Source organism: Astyanax mexicanus, chromosome 2, assembly GCF_023375975.1.
Source record: "Astyanax mexicanus isolate ESR-SI-001 chromosome 2, AstMex3_surface, whole genome shotgun sequence".
In the NCBI taxonomy this organism is placed as follows: Eukaryota; Metazoa; Chordata; class Actinopteri; order Characiformes; family Acestrorhamphidae; genus Astyanax; species Astyanax mexicanus.
The window spans coordinates 8,675,384-8,695,849 of record NC_064409.1 but is presented as its reverse complement, the minus strand read 5'-3'; the positions used below and the strand labels follow the sequence as shown (position 1 = coordinate 8,695,849).

At 39.5% G+C, this 20,466-nt stretch overlaps 1 protein-coding gene across 10 annotated transcripts in view; it reads left to right on the top strand.

Annotated features, from left to right (window-relative positions):
- Positions 1–20,466, top strand: part of pcloa (piccolo presynaptic cytomatrix protein a) — a 90,285-nt gene that overhangs the window by 59,193 nt on the left and 10,626 nt on the right. For 5 of the 10 annotated variants that reach the window (XM_049473311.1, XM_049473303.1, XM_049473309.1 and 2 more), the window contains 12 exons: positions 105–169; positions 423–622; positions 1,997–2,047; positions 2,896–3,026; positions 3,760–3,786; positions 5,197–5,290; positions 7,014–7,085; positions 9,178–9,415; positions 12,064–12,249; positions 13,906–14,055; positions 16,253–16,394; positions 20,110–20,165. In XM_049473311.1, the coding sequence (XP_049329268.1) occupies positions 105–169; positions 423–622; positions 1,997–2,047; positions 2,896–3,026; positions 3,760–3,786; positions 5,197–5,290; positions 7,014–7,085; positions 9,178–9,415; positions 12,064–12,249; positions 13,906–14,055; positions 16,253–16,394; positions 20,110–20,165 (1,412 nt within the window). The remainder of the gene's footprint in view (positions 1–104; positions 170–422; positions 623–1,996; positions 2,048–2,895; positions 3,027–3,759; positions 3,787–5,196; positions 5,291–7,013; positions 7,086–9,177; positions 9,416–12,063; positions 12,250–13,905; positions 14,056–16,252; positions 16,395–20,109; positions 20,166–20,466) is intronic. The other 5 variants (XM_049473312.1, XM_049473304.1, XM_049473310.1 and 2 more) reach the window with 5 other exon arrangements.

Here is a 20,466-nt window from a genome sequence, read left to right as displayed (position 1 = left end):
AGTTAAATAGTTTAGTATTATAATAAAAAAAGAAATGTCATTTTTTTCGTCATTTCAGCTCATAGTGTCCTCATTTATATTTCTCTCGCTGTTTGTTGTGTCAGGGATTTAAACATGCTGTCAGACTCAGAGGGATCCCACTTGGACCTCCATGAACAAACCAAAGCAGGTATGAAATCATTTCACTAAAACATCTGAATTGACTTCATAAAGACCTGTACTAATACCAGATCTATGAGATTATCTATACTAATTTTATACATTTTATGCCATTCTTAGTTATAATTTTGTTATCACAGTATGCATTCATAATACTAAACCTATTAATGTAAAGAGCTTTCTCTCTCTCTCTCTCTCTCTCTCTCTCTCCCTCTCTCTCTCTCTCTCTCTCTCTCTCTCCCTCTCTCACTGGCTCGATGTAGAACGACCCCCGCGTTCGCCAGGTGTGGACCCGAAGCAGCTGGCTGCAGAGCTGCAGAAGGTTTCTCAGCAGCAGGCTCCCACTTCCTCTGCCTCCTCTCTCACAGCGCTGGACAAAGCCTCGGCCTCGGGCGCCTCCAGTGCAGTGCCCAGTCCCGGGCAGCCTGGCTCACCTTCAGTCAGCAAGAAACGCCACAGCAAGGTGCCCACACACACAAACACGTGCCCACGCAAACTGCATCACCTCAGACACAGCATATGCACTGTATAACTTCCATGCATGCAAGCAGACAAGCTAGGAACTATAAAGATCTGTACAGAAATAGTGAGAGAAATATAAATGTGTAGATACATATGGAATACATCTACTGGGTCCAAAACTAAAATTAACATATAAACTACTTTCCTTGTGAATTTTATGGTGCAACAAAGTGAAACATGATGGTTTTACAGCAGCAATATATAGCATTTGTAATTAGCTGTTATTCAAATACTCCCCCATGCTCAGTAAAGTAATATATATTCAAAATAAACTGCCCTTCATCCAGGTAGACAAGATTAATTATTCTTTATAAATAAATGTGCAGACATCAGTGTTTTTTAAGCACTGATGATACCCACAATATGCTCATAAATGTATATTGTTCATCACAATAACAAAATTGATCACAGTACAAAGAGTTTGCCATATTCCTGCCCACTCCTGTATTTACCATTAAAAACAGCTTCAGGATCATTGTGGCAGTCCTCTGATCTTTATCTATTATAGAAAGAATAGCAAGTCTATTGTTTTTAATCTGGGCTTGGCCTGTTGCTATCAATACAATGGACCCTATTTTAGTGATCTATGGGCGAGTCAGTGTGTCTTTGCTATCGTAACGGCAGGAAAAGTACACCTTGCACTTTTAATGGTGAAGCATGTCTGGGCTACTCTGTGCTATATTTTGTATTCTGTTTGTTATTGATGTGTGTGTGTATAACAAGCGGAGGTGTACACACGTTGAGCATGCCTGCATTGCCAAGATAGCAATGAACGTCTGACCCTGACTGTTGTCTAGGTTTCTTTCAGTCAAAGGCACACCTTTGTTTTCTGTTGCCAAGATAGCAATACACCAGCAATTGACCTAAAAACACCTCACTTCCACATATTCCTAAGCTCTGTTGCTATTTAAACGATGCAGGTGCATGGTGTGAAAATGGACTGTTGGTGGGGAGTAAGATAGCAATAAGCATTGCAACAGAAAGGGCCCTATGTAACTTTGGAGGGACAAGGCTTGACATTAGGCTATTCTAATGAAAATTGTCTAATTTTGGTTAATCTGACTAATGGAAAATGGAAAATTCTGCAGAATTACCCTGATATATCAGGCCACATGGTTCTGTCACTTTCAGTGAAGATTCTGTAGCTCTCAAAAGTTTAGAAATGCCAGAAAAGCCAGAGAGTCTCAAAGCATGAGTTACACTGCCCAACTATAGGGGATCCCAGGAGCAATGTTGCAGAATGTAAAAAGGTTTGTAATCAAATTGAATTTGTTGATTTTATGACTTCATTTAATATCTACTATCTATTGACTAGACTTCAGAAGCTGCGAAGACTCAGTCCCACCCAATCACTGGAGAGATCCAGGTAAGTGTTCATAATAACACAAATCTAATTATTTTCCTTTCTGTTATTTCAAGTACTTTGAAGAGTACTTAGAAGATTTCAGAAGACAGATATATAGTTTAAGGCCCAATCCCATTTCACCCCTTGGCCATACCACTTGCCTCTACTTGCCTTGTTTTCAAGTGTAAAATCCTCCCCCTAAGAATTGGGACAACTCTTCAAGCACCCGATACATCATCAGGAGCGCTAAAGTTCAGTAACCTAGCTGCTGCTGATTAACTATTATTATTATTATTAACATTTGATAATTGTCTTCAGAAAGGGGGAGATGGTCTTAATTAATTTCTTAATTTGTCTGTGAAGGGGCGCTAAAATTAGCATTAATTAGCTTTTATTTTATTTTTCTTCTTCGCCTTAAATACTGCAGCCACTTAAGGTGGAAAGGGAAAGTTAGCTAGCTAGCTACTAAGACAAACTACTATGGACCTTTTTAATGCTTGTTAGAAGAATTTGGCCATAAAACATTCAAACTACACTTTAAACTATGGTAAGATAGAGCTAATTGTCACTTTTAACAGGGTAAATAGAAATTGTGGGATTTTTACCAGTGATTCTTATACCCCTCGGTTGGAAGTGTGCATCTGAAAAATGGCTAACAAGCCCTATCTATTCCCTCTAACCTACCCCTCCAGCCTAACAAGAATCAGGACACCCCTACCCCTCAGCATGCACACACAAAACAGAGGGGTAGGGGTAAGTGATAGGGCCAAGGGGTGAAATGGGATTGAGCCTTAGACTGTAGGATTTGTCATATGTTGCTGATATGTTGCTGTATCTCACTTGTACTTCATCTTACTTGCATTTCACAGCTCCAAATCAATTATGACAAACAGCTGGGGAACCTTATTGTTCATGTTCTCCAAGCACGGAACCTCTCACCCCGGGACAATAACGGTTACTCTGATCCCTTCGTTAAAGTCTACTTGCTGCCTGGAAGAAGGTAAACTGCAGTTGCCTGTTAAGACAGTTGGGTTTTTGGTTTCATTTATGTTTTTCTGTGCGAATCAATGCAATAAATAGGCTCTTGTATGGTATCCTATTCTGATTAAGACTTAGTCTACAAGGGATACTTTGGAAGTTCTTTGGATTTATTTGTCTACCAATATTGGTTATATATTCAAATCCACTGTGTGTGTGAGTGTGTGTGTGTGTGTGTGTGTGCTAGCATAATGTGCTGGCATAATTGGAAAATCAATATGTCTGCTTGGTTTATGGGTTTATGTGTAACTTGAGAGATGCTCTATCACGGGTTGCTGTGCATCTGCGTGTTTGTTGGTGTGTGTATTGTTCTAGGACCATCTCCAGTTATCATTTGACCATGCAGTGCTTGTGTAGAGCCTGCAGAATAAAGCAGCGCTAACAATGCTGTGTTCCATACGGGCATGTACGCATGGGCTCCTGCTATAAGCATCAGTACACGCACTCACAAACACACAACAAGTGCACACTTACAGTCACAAACTTCCACAGCAGAATTTGAAGCACAGCCTTCGCATGAGCTGACTCATCTTCTCTCGCTCATTTTCTCTCTCTTTATTTCTCACACACTTGTCTCTCACACACTCACACACACACACACACTTACACCCACACCCACAGCCACCCCACAAAAACACTTCCTCTCGCCTTACGGATTGTTGTTGTTGTTTCTGCTGCATGTTGGATCCCAACAGTCAGGTCATGGTTGTGCAGAATGCCAGGTATGTGATTTTTCTCCTACGGTTCCATCAGATCCATATCGAATATGAATGGCTCAACAACAACAGTTTGTTTTTTGCCTTTTATGTCTATTTGTCTGCTTCACTGTACATTTGCACATTTCGCACATTTTCATAGCTCACAAATATCACCCTAAATGAAGTATAGGCCTTTGGGCACTGTGAACCTATACTGTGCATTGTGCTGTGTGTTATTCATTTTACGTCATTAAGAACATCTGTGAGGTGCTGTGGTTTATATCAGAGTAAATCTGATCAAAATCTGATTCAAATCTGATGAAAATCTGGTTATGTGGTTGTAGTTGGTGCTGTACTATTAATATCTAAATATATGTAAATGGAATGTGCGTGAGGTGTCGTGCTGTAGAGGCGTTTTCACATCTACGGTTAATTTGCTCTGGTCCATATCTATTAACACGTTTGTAAATTTGGAGTGTTTTCCCATTGGTTTGGTTTGTTTTCACACAGGAAAAAATAAGAACATTATGTTTGCATATCTTCTGCTTTAGATCTGTCAGATCTGTATGAGACAGGAGCAAAAAAGTAAATACAGGAAGAAGGTCTTATGTTCTTGATTAGTATGTATATCTGTACAGATTAATGTGGAGCAATGGCAGAGATGTCATTAGTAGTAATAACCTACACCTACAGAGTATAATTTTACTAAAAATTGTGGACAGATCCAGGTTAGATCACAATCTTGCCAGAAACAAACTGCTCCAAAGTTTATTTGCAACTAACTTGCAACTCCCAATGGTGGAACAAACTACCTTCACACTACCAGATCAGGAGAATCACTCGCTATCTTTAAGAAACTCCTGAAGACAGAGCTCTTCAAAGAGCACTTACTCTCCTAACACCTCTAACTAACTACCTTCTACTACCAGATCAGGAGAATCTCTCCCTATCTTTAATAAACTCCTGAAGACAGAGCTCTTCAAAGAGCTCTTACTCTCCTAACACCTCTAACTAACTACCTTCTACTATCAGATCAGGAGAATCACTCGCTATCTTTAAGAAACTCCTGAAGACAGAGCTCTTCAAAGAGCACTTACTCTCCTAACACCTCTAACACACTAACTACTTCTAACCTCATTTCCTGCTTTCCCTCCTTCACGCCTCTATTCCATTATTTCCCTTTGACCTCCTTTAGGCCCTGTCTAAAGAAATGTTTTCCCTTAACTTCTATTATTTTTTGTACTTCACTATTGTCGTTTTGGATTATAGTGTGGAAAAAAGCGTCTGCCAAATTGTACCAGAGTCAGATTTAAACTTGTAGATGTGAAAACCCTGTTAGTGTAATAGCAGTACAGTGTTACATTGTTGTTCTTGATGTTCTGGTCCTTTTGCTTGTTCGGTTGTGACCCCTCGTGGTGTGTGATCTGATTGCAGTGCTGAGAACAAGAGAAGGTCTAAACATGCCCAGAAGAGTCTGAACCCAGAGTGGAATCAAACAGTCATCTACAAGAATATCCACCTGGAACAGGTGAACTGAAAGTCATGCTCATAAACACTTAACTGATTTGATTTATAATACAGATTTTATCAAGATACTCAAGATACTTGAGTTATTTTTTTTCCCTCAGAGAGTATCACTGATTTATGCTTTACACTCCAGCAACTTTCTGTCAAAGACTTTTCTAAATTTTTCCTGTATATCCTCTAAAGGAACATGAAGTTAGTGACATCAGACAATTTATACTAGCATCAAACCTACAGATTAGCCTATGCGCCACCACATATCTTATGCTGTATCCTGTTCCATAGATTGATGCGTGATTGGTCTGCCAGGCCTTGCGTTTCCACCCTAACATTCCCTTTACATGCCGCCTTTGCGGTTTAACCCCATAACACGCCAGAATTTTTGACAATTTTTTGTCTGACATTACACCCTTTAATCTTGAGTCTTGATTAAATCTTTCTATTAAAGCATTACATAAAAAGCTTTCATACGGAACATTACTGAAAATCATAACTCTTAATATAATAGAAAATATCTAAAAAGATTTAAGTAAATCTGCTATTGACAAAATATAATAAATAAAATCATAAAATTGGCTCTTTCCTGAACTTCATTTTAAAATAAATATTTTCCTAAATACAAATCAACCAGTTCATGTCCTCCAAATCTTTTAGTTTCGTTATGTTTGTCTAGTTTTTACATCTATTTTTAAACATACAGAATTTGGGTTGATTCCTGGTACTGATCTGGAATAATTAAGAAGAGTAAAGTAGAGAGAAAACAGGCAGCTTCTCCAGGTGTGCTGTAGGAGATTTCAAAGCCCTCAATTTTTCAGAATATAAAAAAAAAAGTTATTGTACTGCAGAAAAAAAAAAATTGGTAAAGAAAATGGTAGTGTGCACTTATGGCTCAGAATCATCATATAAAATATACATATTTATTTTATGTAAAGATACAATAAAATATTTTCAAGAATGTCAGATACTGTAACTCAATATAACTCAATAATTTACTCAAGTGTATTTATTTATAAAAAGTATTTCATATAAAATTACTTAAATTGAGTTAAATCATTATGATATTATGAAATGAGTAAAGTTCACTAATGTTATTTGAGATTGTATTAATGTTTCACCCTGTAACAGAAAGACAACAAAGTGCGTGGTACTCTACAACAATATGACCAGACATATAAAACCTCTTCCTAAATAGAGGCATTCACTTTTTTGTAAGATGGCACTCTCAACAATCAGCAGCCCATAACAGTGTTGAGGTCTCAATTAGATAAAAGCTCTTCAGAGGCAGGCCTGGGTTTTGGTGGGAACAGGGACCAGTCTCCAGCCTCCCAGAAGTGCTTCAGCTTAATTAAGACCGAAGAGCTCCTTTCGTCTCCACAGCTTTCAGAGGCAGCTAATGACGGTGCTGATTGATGCACCATCACTCGACTGGCGAGGCGAGACGAACAGGTCTTAATTGAGAGAGAACAGAAGGTAGAGAAGAGTGTACAGTCAACTTTTGTTATATAACCATCTGGATTTCCTCATTTCAGTGCAAGCAGTGTTGTTGAGATTTACATTGGCAATCTTTTTATACAAGCACAGTGATGTTTTTGGAGCCTGGAGACCATTTTTTTTTACACCTTTCTACAAGAGATGTACCTGTTTTGATCAGGATTTTTAATTGATTTGTGTGTGTGTGTGTGTGTGTGTGTGTGTGTGTGTGTGTGTGTGTGTGTGTGTGTGTTTAGCTGAGGAAGAAGACTCTGGAGGTCAGTGTATGGGACTATGACAAGTGCTCCTCTAATGACTTCCTGGGAGAGGTAAGAGTTTAAAATGTTTTATACACATAAACATTAACTATTTAGAAGCCATTTTATAAATGTAATGTATTTTTCGGACCAAAAACACACTTAAAATCCTTAATTTTTCCCAAAAATCGTCAGTGTGCCTTATGTATGAATTCTACCAAACAGGTTGTAAGGAGCAGTAAAGCCACTCTGCTATAGTAACTTACAGCATCATACAGGAGTTTCAGTACAGTTTTTTCAGCACAGAGGCTGGAGCAGTATTAGCATTAGCCGCTAACTGCAGCTCTAGCTCTTTCGCCGTTCAGAAGTGAGCATTATCGGACTGTAGCCTGCTGCTAACCCCAGTTAGCACTGCTTTAGCAGGTGAGGTGAACATATTGGAATGTAGCATGCATGTTTACTGTGTGAAAAAGCTACACGCTACGTGGAACAAACCGCTAGCTGATAGCACCCTGTCTTAGCGGAACACTCAGGGTTCCATAGTGAAGCACTGTTGTGTCAGTTACTAGCGCTAAGCGCTGCTAACTGCGGCTAGTGGTGCTTCTGACTGCGGCTAGCGCTGCTGCTAACCGTAATTGAAAATATTGGAAATCTAAGCTTACTGTAAATAAACAGAAGCACTTTACTCACCCAAATAACCAGTTTTCAGGAGAGAAATCTGTGTAGATTAACATTCAGCGCTCTTTTGATTTTTGAAGAATTACAGTTTTTAATGAAAAAAGTGTTTTTAAACTATATATTTTTCATTACATTAATTAAGCCCAGCAGAAAAGTTTTATTGCTTTGAAACAGGTCAATCTGACCCAGTCTGACCCGTTACATAACAGAAAAGTATAATGCTGAGTAAGTCACCTCACTGAAGCACAAGTGAGCATGCTTTTCACTTACTGAAGACAAAACCCAAAGCAGACAGATCCAAAACAGGCAGCAAATAAAGGCAGCTGCAGTAAAGGCCTGGCAAACATCTCAAGAGAGAGAAATCTGCATTGTCAGCACTGTCTAAAAATATGTTAAGTTTTAAGTTTTAAGTTTGCAGTTATCTGCATCAACACTTGATGATGTCCATTCTGGCTTTCTGACAGTAATCCTGTTAAAACCATGATTTATTTTGATTAATCATTGGTTTATCAATTAGTGTTTTTCTTTAAAAGCCTATTAAACCTATGGTGTCCCATGGTCCAGCCAGTTACTCCTACAACCTGTACTGAAGTGAATAGATTGTACAGCCACATCGAGAGACATTTATTTATCACTTATTTACTACAGTCTAGCAACACCTATATTTTAGGAGAGGGCACTTAGCGTTAAACCTAACTGTGACACAGTGTGGAAGAACTGCTTTATTACTTCTCAGATTTTTGCTATTTATAGATATATGTTTAAATAAAATGGACATTGTTGTTTTATTCAGATCGGATCACAAAATAAAACTGAGAGATAAATAATTATTTGAAACTTGGAAAATTCTACAAGACTAGCATGTTACAGTAACTATACAGCTCTGGAAAAAAATAAGAGACCACTTAAAATTGATGAATTTCTTTGATTTTACCAAATTGAAAACCTCTGTAATATAATAAAGAGGAAGATGGATGGATGGATGGTCACAAGCCATTAAACTAAGCTGAACTGCTTGAATTTTTGCACCAGGAGTGTAAAGCATGAAGTTATCTAAAAGCAGTGTGTAAGACTGGTGGAGGAGAATACGCTATGATTTAAAGCCAGGGTTATTCCACCAAATATTGATTTCTGAACTCTTAAAACTTTAAGAATATGAACTTGTTTTCTTTGCATTATTTTTAGGTCTGAAAGCTCTGCATCTTTTTTGTTATTTCAGACATTTCTCATTTTCTGCAATGAAATGCTCTAAATCACTATTTTTATTTGGAATTTGGGAGAAATGTAATAGAAATATAAATAGCAAAATCAGAGAAACTGATTTAGAAACTGAAGTGCTCTCTCAATTTTTTTTCCAGAGCTGTATATCTCTCTGCAGACAGGTGTTATACTGTGTAACACTTATAAACAGTTGTGTAGACAAACACTTTTACATGCACGCACACAGCTGGAGTGTTATGTAACCAGGTTGTGTGGCATGGTGTAGGTGCTGATTGACCTGTCGAACACGGCGCAGCTGGATAATGTGCCGCGCTGGCTGCCGCTGAAAGAGCAGAGCGAGGGAGAGCACCACCGCCGCTCGCACTCCAGCCAGGGCCGCCAGCACTCGCCCAAACCCCCCGCAGGACACTCGCCCAAAACCTCCGGCCACGGCACCCAGGACTCGCCCAAATCCTCCGTCATCAAGAGCCGCAGCCACGGCATCTTCCCCGACCCTGCGAAGGGTAGGACATGTGTTTATCTTTATCACTACCTGGGTCTTTACAGTGCATTCACACTCGTTTCTGTTTGGCTGCCTTTCCTGCATCTCTCCCCCATCCCCCACTCAGTCTGGCACTCTCTCTCTCTGTTCTGTTGTTCTTTCTATACTTGCTTTTCTGTCTCTTTCTCTCTCTTTCTCTTTTTCTTTTCTCTTTTTTTCTTGGGCAGTCCACATCACTCACCCATCGTAGCTTTGGCTCCATGCACTCTCATATACATGTGTGTTCAGCTCACAACAGTTCATCCTAGCCTTCCCATGCAGGGTGAAACACGACTGCCCAATCATCACATTAGCTGTGTCAAATGGAACATAAACTTATAATAATAATAATAAATAATTATTACTACTAAATAATGTAATAAAGTAATAAACTGTGGGCTGGGGCTCTAAAAAACTAACAAGACGCATGATTTAAAAAAAACAGTAATATAAAGGACTTAAAACACCACTCCAATGGCCTAGCAGCGCCACTCTCATGGCTTTTGCAAAATTAAACATTTAATATGTGAAAATATTAAATATAAACACCACTTGTACCTTTCTTGTATAATCGTTTCCCTATTAAACTGTGGCCAATAACTAGGTAACTTATTAATACTAAAATAAAATAAGCTAGCAATAATGCCAGCTAAAGGTGTTACATTATTTATATACATTATATACAGCTCTGGAAAAAATAAAGAGACCACTTCAGTTTCTGAATCAGTTTCTCTGATTTTGCGATTTATAGGTATATGTTTTAGTAAAAAAATGTTTTTAGCTACACACAACATTTTTCTCAAATTCCAAATAAAAATATTGTCATTTAGAGCATTTTTTGCAGAAAATGCATAAAGATGCAGAGCTTTCAGACCTCAAATAATGCAAAGATAACGAGTTCAGAAATTAATATTTGGTGGAATAACCCTGGTTGTTAATCAAAGTTTTCCTGCATCTTGGCATCATGTTCTCCTCCACCAGTCTTACACACTGCTTTTGGAGAACCTTATGCCTGCACTCCTGGTGCAAAAATTCAAGCTTGATTTGATGGATTGTGATCATCCATCTTTATCTTGATTATATTCCAGAGGTTTTCAATTTGACAAAATCAAAGAAACTCATCATTTTTAAGTGGTCTCTTATTTTTTTCCAGAGCTGTAGATACATTATCTGTTTGTTTGTTTGTTTTGCAATTCCTCACAATGTCTCCACTTTGTGTTCTTTTGACCAATTTTGTAATAACTGTTGCAAATGCTGCTTTGAATAACTAGGTTTAAAATTAATAGCATTAGCTATGCTACTAAGCTACAAGCTAAATGGCAGATGTTAATGCTAGGTATCACTGTTACATTGCTCAATATTAATTAAATATCACAAATAATGTATTTTAACCTCTATGGTTAATACACTGTCATGCCAAATGTCATGGGATATGGGATTAGTAGTGTTTTCCATCACTTTGACTATTTTAAATGGAAAATAAATATAAACGCTGCGCTGACCTGGAGAATATGTATATGTGTAGGGTCTCCAGCATTGAATGTGGATGATTAATGTGTCTTTTTTGTTTGCATGGACAATTCTAGCCAGATGCCTGACCCTGACTACCAGGCCTCATTCACTCATTCTTAATCATAAGAAAACACCTCACAACTTATACAAGCTGTTCCCTGAGGTAGCACTTCATGACGTTTGGCATATCAGTGTATAACCAATTGAAACTTGAAGAACTTTAAAACTTAAAGACTGCTAAAGTCTACCGTATTTTTTTCACTATAAGGCGCACTTAAAATCCTTTGATTTTCCTCAAAATCGTCAGTGCCCCTTTTAATCCAGTGCGTCAGAGTGTAGCCTGCTCCTAACTCCGGCTATCACTGCTGGAGTAGCATTAGCATTACCCGCTAACCGCGCTCGCTATATTCCTGTGCAGAGGGGAGTATTATTGGTCTGTATCCTGCTCCTAACCCCGTCTATCACTGCTGGAGAAGCATTAGCATTACCCGCTAACCATGCTCGCTATATCCCTGTGCAGAGGGGAGTATTATCGGTCTGTATGCTGCTCCTAACCCCGGCTAGCACTGCTGGAGAGGTTAGCTAATGCTAATGCTAATGCTCCAGCCTAGTGCTGGAGAAATTCGGTAATCTAAGCTTACTGTAAATAAACGAAATTGTTCTACTCACCAAAATAAACACAGTTTTGAGGAGAGAAATCTGTGTAGATTTACATCCAGCGCTTGTCTTTTTTTATTACAGTTTTGTTTACTTAGCTAAGCTTACTTAACCTAGATAGCCACCCACCACCCAGCGGTGAGACCTGCTGAATTAGAAGTTCCTTTTAGTGTCTCTTAAAATTCGCTTTATAATCCAGTGCACCTCGTATGTATGAACACAGATGAAAAAAATAGACGTTCATTGATAGTGTGCCTTACAGACAGTGCGAAAAATACGGTATTAATGTCAGATATTTCAATATCTATAGTCTCATCAGGCCAAAAATCAATGGAGCATATGAGAGTGGTGGGCTAAACCAAGGGAGATGTGGGTCTCTATATTGGAACCATATTCCAAAGAGCTAGAAAAGCAGGGCTCGATCATCGGCTGGGTGTGGTAATTTGGTTCTGGTTGTTTTAGACACGCAGGTTCCCACTATTGAGAAATCTCACAGTAGCCCCAGCACATCGAAGCCGTCTCCCTCCGAGGGTCAAGCTCGTTCACACGGGACCCCCCGCGGTCACAGCAAAAGTGGCGCGGCCCGGGCACACCCTGACGACACCACTGCAACGGCCGAAGCTTCTGGCCAGCACCGCCTCCAACCAAGTAAACGACGCAAATAAAGCCTCCACAGCATGGCTGCCTTCACTCTCATCTGTTCCTCCTTCTGTTCTTCTTTTTTTTTGCCACCCCTTTTTCCTCTTTTTTTTCTTCTTTTTATTTTTTTTTTCCGGTAATCTCTCTCCCTTGTTCTGGTCCCCCTGTGGTCACAGTCTATTCACCTCACCGCTTCCTCTCCTGTGTGTTCTCACCTATGTATCGGAGACTTACTTTACCACTCTGCACTCACGTCATGCACGCGTACACACTCGCACGTGTACACACTCTCGCACGCACGTAGAGCCCTTTTACTGTTCCTGCAGACACTCGAAGCTTGTGCACGTAAAGGAAATTTAAACGTAAACAAGTTTAAAACTATAAATGTAAATATGCAAATGCTATACTAATGTCAATACAATCATAATAAGTAAATAAGTAAGTATGATCTTAAACCATATTAAATGTATTTCTTATTATATAATAATAAATAATTTTAATCATATAAAACAAAAAAGCATATTCCTGCAGTGAATCCCACTGTTGTGTTTATTATTATTATCATTTTTAATAATAAAAAAAAAAACTAAAACCTCCAATATAAAGAACACTGATATAATTAATTAGCAGTTTATGTTTCTGAGCCAAATAATCTTTGCTTTAATAAGCACAGCAGCTGCTACAGTATGCTTCATCCAATAAGGCTAATAATGCTGTAACCCATAATATAATGCAGTGCATAACTGCATAGAGACCAGATCAAAAGAACTCTGACCTATTTAATCTCGTCAGCGCTCACAGCCCAACAGGCTTAACTAGGATGCTTACTAAGCCACTGCGGGTCAAGCTGTCAATCACTGTCAGAGAGTCTGACCCGATCTGTCAGGCGCCGAGTCACGCAGACCTCCTTCCTCTGTGTGTATGATGCCAGGAGGCGATTCAGAAGCTGCAGAAGCTGCTGCCGTAGCTAGCACTGGAAAAATAGCTGGGGTCGCCCCTGTTTTTGTCATATTAGGGCTAGCTCAGCTGCCATGGGACATCCCTTGCCAACGTGTAGTGCCTTGAGCACAAAGGGCAGCCAGCCGCCTTTGCCTGAGCCAACATTCCTCGCTGGCCACTTCTTCTCCTGGACCCCCATCTGCTCCCGTTTGCTGACTCCCCCATTTTTCGGACCCCTTTCCATTCTGTTGTTCAACTGGGTCGTGCGTTCGGTTCCCGAACGGCCCCCGGCTTTTTCTGCAGCTCCTCCCCCTTCCACCGAGCCAGCTGTGCATGCGGCCTCTGCAGCCCGAGACCACCCTGCCTCTTGTTCTTATTCTTCTTCTTCCTCCTCCACCTCCTCCTCTTCTCTCTCTCCCTGTGGCTACTGCTGGCCCACAATGCACCACAATCAGTGGACGCGCTACGCCCCCCCTCAATCCAACCCCTTCTCAACCTGACCCTACTTTCCCCCCTTTGCAGCCTGGGGGGCGCGCACTGTGGCTGCATGTGACTATGAAGTACAGTAAAAAGCTGGTGGTGTCCTTGTTGTAAGGAGTTCATACTCTGAGTCTCCATCTCGCCCCCACCCACCCCACCCCAACCCTTCCCTAACTTCTCCCTCCTCCCCCCCTTCTACCCCAACCCCTCGGCTTGTACGTGGCCTCACCACAACCTCCCCCCCAGCCCAAAATGGCCGCCTCTCCCTGAGGCACCACAGACACAGCGTAGTGGGCGTGCTCACCATACAGAAAGCGGCGGCCAATGAGATCACTGATGGCCGTCACCTGACCCTCCGCAAAGCCATGTCGGAAGAGAGGCCGCAGCTGGACGGAGGTGAGAGTCCCAAGTGCTGCACAAGTGTTGCAATAGTCCCAGAGCGAGAGAGCGAAAGAGAGAGCGAAAGAGAAAGAGTGAGAGTGAGAAAGAAAGAAAGAAAAAAGAGAGAAAGAGCGAGAGAAAGAGAGAGAGAGGATGCTGAGTTACTAACGCACACCTACAGGGAAGATGAAGGGGCTTAGACACTCTGCCACTCCACAGATAATTCATGCAGCGAGACGCAGCCTTGTCCCACAGACCATTACCACCATGCTTCACTGAAACCAGTACATCAATCCCAGTTTTGTTGATGGCTACCTGTAGTGCAGTGATGGGTTTGATTGTAAGGCACCCTGGGCAAAACCCCTTTAGAACCATTCAATCCCCAACCGATAATTGTGTTTTTTTACGATTATTATTGTTTAAAATGTTTGAGAGTGTCTTATGAAGGCATTTAGCTCCTTTGCTAAGTTGCACCTATTGCCATACACACAGGGGTTGGACAATGAAATTGAAACACCTGTCATTTTAGTGTGGGAGGTTTCACTGCTAAATTGGAGCAGCCTGGTGGCCAATCTTCATTAATTGCACATTGCACCAGTAAGAGCAGAGTGTGAAGGTTCAGTTAGCAGGGTAAGAGCACAGTTTTGCTCAAAATATTGCAATTCACACAACATTATGGGTGACAGTTCAAAAGAGGACAAATTGTTGGTGCACGTCTTGCTGGAGCATCTGTGACCAAGACAGGAAGTCTTTGTGATGCATCAAGAGCCACGGTATCCAGGATAATGTCAGCATATCACCAAGAAGGACCAACCACATCCAACAGGATTAACTGTGGATGCTGTAAGAGGAAGCTGTCTGAAAGGGATGTTTGGGTGCTAACCCGGATTGTATCCAGAAAACATAAAACCATGGCTGGCCAAATCACGGCAGAATTCAATGTGCACCTCAACTCTTCTGTTTCCACCAAAACTGTCCGTCAGGACAATTAATTATTGTGGTCTAAAACCAGGTGTTTCAGTTTCATTGTCCAACCCCCTGTAGATGTACAAATGCAGAATTCTTTTTTTTCCTTTCTTCTTGGGTTTACCTGCTTTGAGATCAGTGGTTCTGCAGTTGGGTTCAACAACCCTCTGGGCTGGAGAGCTACTAGTCTACTAGTCTGTAGCACTCCATCCCATTACACTTCATTTTCCAAAACATAATTTTTTTTGTGGCCCGCCACATAATGGCTTGAAACAAATCTGGACCGCGGCCAAACTTCAGACCCTTGACCTAGCAGCCTTCATCTGTGGCTGCCCATCATGTTGCCCATACCTAAATAACACTTGAACACCACTTGAAGTCTGAAAACTGTAAACTGTTGAGCTGACGCTTTCTCTCTTTTTGCAAAGCCAACTGGATGTCTGGTGTTAGTGAAGTTGTTAAAACCAGTGTTGGGAAGCCTGTGCAGAGAGGGCTGCGTGCATGAATTAATTATGTGGCGTGCCAAAAATCATGCATCCCACCTCACACCATCACCCATCACTCAGCCATACACAGCCACAGTTCTATACATACAGCTTAATAAGGACATTAAAACGAAAAAGAAAAAAAAAATCCTCAAATACGCTTAATGACAATTAACCACAGTTTAAATAGAATCGCACACACGTAGCAGAATTAAGCTAATGCGATTATTCAGGCTAAACACACAAGTTTAGCTAATACACTGGAATTACTAATGAACAGTTTTAATGCTTTCTTCTGTCTGTCAATGCTTCTGCTGCTGCTGTTCTGTCGCTGCTGTTTGCTGTGCTTATCTGTTGCGTTATGGTGCCATGTCATATGCTCTCTTCCTGTGGTTAATATTGTCTCATATATACTATATGTGTGTATGTTTATATATATATATATATGTGTGTATGTACGATTGATTGAGTGAGTGTGTGTGTGCATGTGTAGGTGTGCATGTTTGCATCTAGGCTGCTCATTTTGCATAGTGATAGAGAAAGTAATGATCAGAAGTAAGTAGACAGGAAATTTGGGAGCAGGGTGAGGTGGGGTAAGGTTGGGGTGGGGTTTGGAGGCTGTGCTCATTCCCTACCCTAAACAGTTCAGTTGTTGCTGCTGCTGCTGGGTTATGGCATCACAGGCCATAGTTTTCCATGGTAGCTATCCATCCAGGTGGTTAAAACATGTGTATAACTCATGTAGTACACTCTTGAAACAGCATCCCGCAGCCATAGATCTGCTGATGCCCCTGTTACTGCAGCCTCACTGGACAGCGGCCTGAGCGGAAGCGCCTTCAGCCTGTTGGAAGAAGAGGGCGAGACCAACGTAGTGGACAGCGCCATCTTCCAGGTTCCCAGATTGTAAGTTTGTGATCGTCACAGTGCAGTTTCTTTATTCATACAGCTATGGAGACACTTGGAGCCCTAATTTGCACCCTGCACAAAGTGCATTTCAATGCTCATTGCTATCTTACACCCTGCCAACAAGTCTATTTTTACGCCTTGCACCTGCTTCGTTTAAATAGCAAAAAAGCTTTCAAATGTATGTGCGACGATGAGCATGGTGGTCTGGAAGTGAGGTGTGTTCAGGTAAATTTTTGGCATGTTGCTATCTTGGCAACAGAAAACACAGGTGCGCCACTGATTGAATAAAACCCTGACAACAGTCACCTGTTAGATATTTTTTGCTATCTTGGCAATGCAGGCGCAGCACACACGCTCAACGAACGCACAACTTAGCACAAAGCCATGTTTTACATCAGCAATAAACAAGAGAAGTACAGAAGCACTGCCCCGTTAAGATACCAATCTGCCAAAGTCAGAGCTCACCTGGCTCTTGAAGTGAATAGCAAGTGACAAATTGATTGGTTTATTTTACATTATGCCCAAACAATTATTTAAGAGAATTCGTATATGCCTTTTACCGTTGCACTGCAGATATTTTGCTGTTCCCTTAAATAGAGCTATAGTCATTTAAAGTCCTATTTTGCAGCCTTGTGCAAGGTGCATCGCGATGTTCATTGCAATTTTACACCCTGCCAACAAGTCTATTTTTACCCCTTGTGTCTGCATCGTTAAAATAGCAAAGATGCTCATGAATATATATACAATGATGAGCATGGTGGTCTGGAAGTGAGGTGTGTTCAGGTACATTTCTGGCATGTTGCTATCTTGACAACAGAAAACACAGGTACGCCATTGATTCAATAGAACCCTGACAACAGTCACCTGTTAGACATTTATTGCTATCTCGGCAATGTAGGCGCGCTGCACACGCTCAACATGAGTGCACCCCTGCTCATTACATACACATGGAGACACCAAACAGTACACAAAACCAACTTTTAGATCAGCAATAAACAGGATACAACATAAAAAAATAACATTGCTGTTCCCGTAAATGACCTGCCTGCGCTCCTTCACAGTGTGAACTTCTCTGCTGAGAAGTGCAAAAGCACTGACGTATGTGTTAATTCTGGCTTTTGACCTTAAAAAGTATTAAAAAGTATATATTTACTGTGAGGTGCTTAAATTGTCATGGAGATTTTTATTGCAAGAGAAGATCCAATCTGTACAACAGTAGCTTAATAATGTGTTATTATTGTAATTTATACATTCCTCTTTCCATACCTCAGCTTAGAAAAACAAGGGTCAGAGCACGGGGTCAAACAAGCTGTGGCTCCTCTGGAGCAGAGAGAGGGTTAAGGGCCTTATTTAAGGGCCCAGCAGTGGCAGGTTGTTGACCTGCGTATTGAACCCAGAACCCTGTGATCAATAAGCTAGTGCTCAAACCACTGAGCCTCCACGGCCCAAAAGAATAGAGAAAATCATTATTTAACTAGTGCAGTACCATGAAAGAACCTCTTCTGTATGTTTGTGTATCTCAATTTAGAAAACCAGGCTGAATTTCATTAGGATTAAGAGCTTAACACAAGGTTCAACCAGCGGCAGCTTTTAGCAAACCCAGGTATCGAACTGACCACCCTACAGTCAATAATCTAACACTTTAACCAAAAACCTGTCAATTACCTAGCCACCACTGAAAACAATATACTGTAATAATAATAGTAATAATAATAATAATAATAATAATATAGTTGGTAGATAGTATATAGGTATAATATGATGCATTTATAAGTATATGTTCCAGTACATTTGAACACTTTAATAAAATGTCATATATAAGATATAACCAGTTCTAACCCCATTTCTGTTACCAAACGATACAGAGTTATGAAAATGTTGTTGCGACATAAATGTTCTATATTTTAAACAGAAAACATATAAAAAAATAATCATGTGACCCAATTAAATTTACGCATTTTGTTTTTCTCAATGCTTTTCTAAATGACTGTTGTTTTCTTCAACGCTTTTTAGAAATGGGCGTTGTTTTTCTCAACGCTTTAACAAAAAATGGCTGTTGTTTTTCTCAACGCTTTTTAGAAATGGCTGTTATTTTTCTCAACTCTTTTAAGAAATGGCTGTTGTTTTTCTCAACGCTTTTTAAAAATGGCCGTTGTTTTTCTCAACGCTTTTATAAATGGCCGTTGTTTTTCTCAACGCTTTTATAAATGGCTGTTGTTTTTCTCAACGCTTTTTAGAAATGGCTGTTGTTTTTCTCAACGCTTTTATAAATGGCTGTTGTTTTTCTCAACGCTTTTAGAAATGGCTGTTGTTTTTCTCAACGCTTTTATAAATGGCCGTTATTTTTCTCAACGCTTTTAAGAAATGGCTGTTGTTTTTCTCAACGCTTTTATAAATGGCTGTTGTTTTTCTCAACGCTTTTAAGAAATGGCTGTTGTTTTTCTCAACGCTTTTTAAAAATGGCCGTTGTTTTTCTCAACGCTTTTTAAAAATGGCCGTTGTTTTTCTCAACGCTTTTTAAAAATGGCCGTTGTTTTTCTCAACGCTTTTATAAATGGCTGTTGTTTTTCTCAATGCTTTTTAGAAATGGGCGTTGTTTTTCTCAACGCTTTTTAGTTATGATTGTTGTTTTTCTCAATGCTTTTTAGAAATGATTGCTGTTTTTCTCAACGCTTTAACAAAAAATAGCTGTTGTTTTTCTCAACGCTTTTTAAGAAATGGCTGTTGTTTTTCTCAACGCTTTTATAAATGCCTGTTGTTTTTCTCAACGCTTTTTAAAAATGGCCGTTGTTTTCCTCAATGCTTTTTAGAAATAGGCTGTTGTTTTTTCAACACTTTTACAAATGGCCGTTGTTTTTCTTAACGCTTTTTAGAAATGGGCGTTGTTTTTCTCAACGCTTTTTAGTTATGATTGTTGTTTTTCTCAATGCTTTTTAGAAATGATTGCTGTTTTTCTCAATGCTTTTTAGAAATGGGCGTTGTTTTTCTCAACGCTTTTTAGTTATGATTGTTGTTTTTCTCAATGCTTTTTAGTTATGATTGTTGTTTTTCTCAATGCTTTTTAGAAATGGGCGTTGTTTTTCTCAACGCTTTTTAGTTATGATTGTTGTTTTTCTCAATGCTTTTTAGAAATGATTGCTGTTTTTCTCAACGCTTTAACAAAAAATAGCTGTTGTTTTTCTCAACGCTTTTTAAGAAATGGCTGTTGTTTTTCTCAACGCTTTTATAAATGCCTGTTGTTTTTCTCAACGCTTTTTAAAAATGGCCGTTGTTTTCCTCAATGCTTTTTAGAAATAGGCTGTTGTTTTTTCAACACTTTTACAAATGGCCGTTGTTTTTCTTAACGCTTTTTAGAAATGGGCGTTGTTTTTCTCAACGCTTAGAAATGGTGTTTTTTTATTCATCTATTTTAAATGTTTTAGTCTATAAAAGAGGTTTTCAGTTTGGTAAAATCAAATTTTAAGTTGGTCTTTTCCAGAGCTGTATATATCTATATATAAGTATTAAAATTATTTTATATTAGGTAGGCAATGTATGTTTAATAAAAATATTATCAAATGTGTCATAACATTTTACTTAAATAAACATCAACTGGTGTTTTCAAATGGTCAAAAAATTATATTTAAAAGTGTCTGATTTGACACAAACAGGATAAATGTTTGTGTAAATATTTGCAGTACTTATGCTGATCCAGTGTTGTTCTTTCTTACAGCGGAAAGATCCCAAATGGCACAGATGTTGTAAAGTCATTACATGGAGACACAGAGGGTAAGTGAAAGTGTGCTTGCGTACATATGTGATGTGTGTGTGTGTGTGCAAATGTGTTATTTAACCTCTAAACGTTCTCATTAGAAATGACTGGACTCTGTAACAAGTCATCTCTCATCTTCAGAACACAGCAAACCATTTGAGATAAAATATTACAGAGATTCATGAACATAATCACATCACTGAATAGAAACAAATACACCCCTCCCAGTACAATTACTCTATATGTCCTTATTTAAAGAACACTGCTTAAATACAGTATTGACTTATTATTGATTTTGGATATAAGCTCACATAAAAG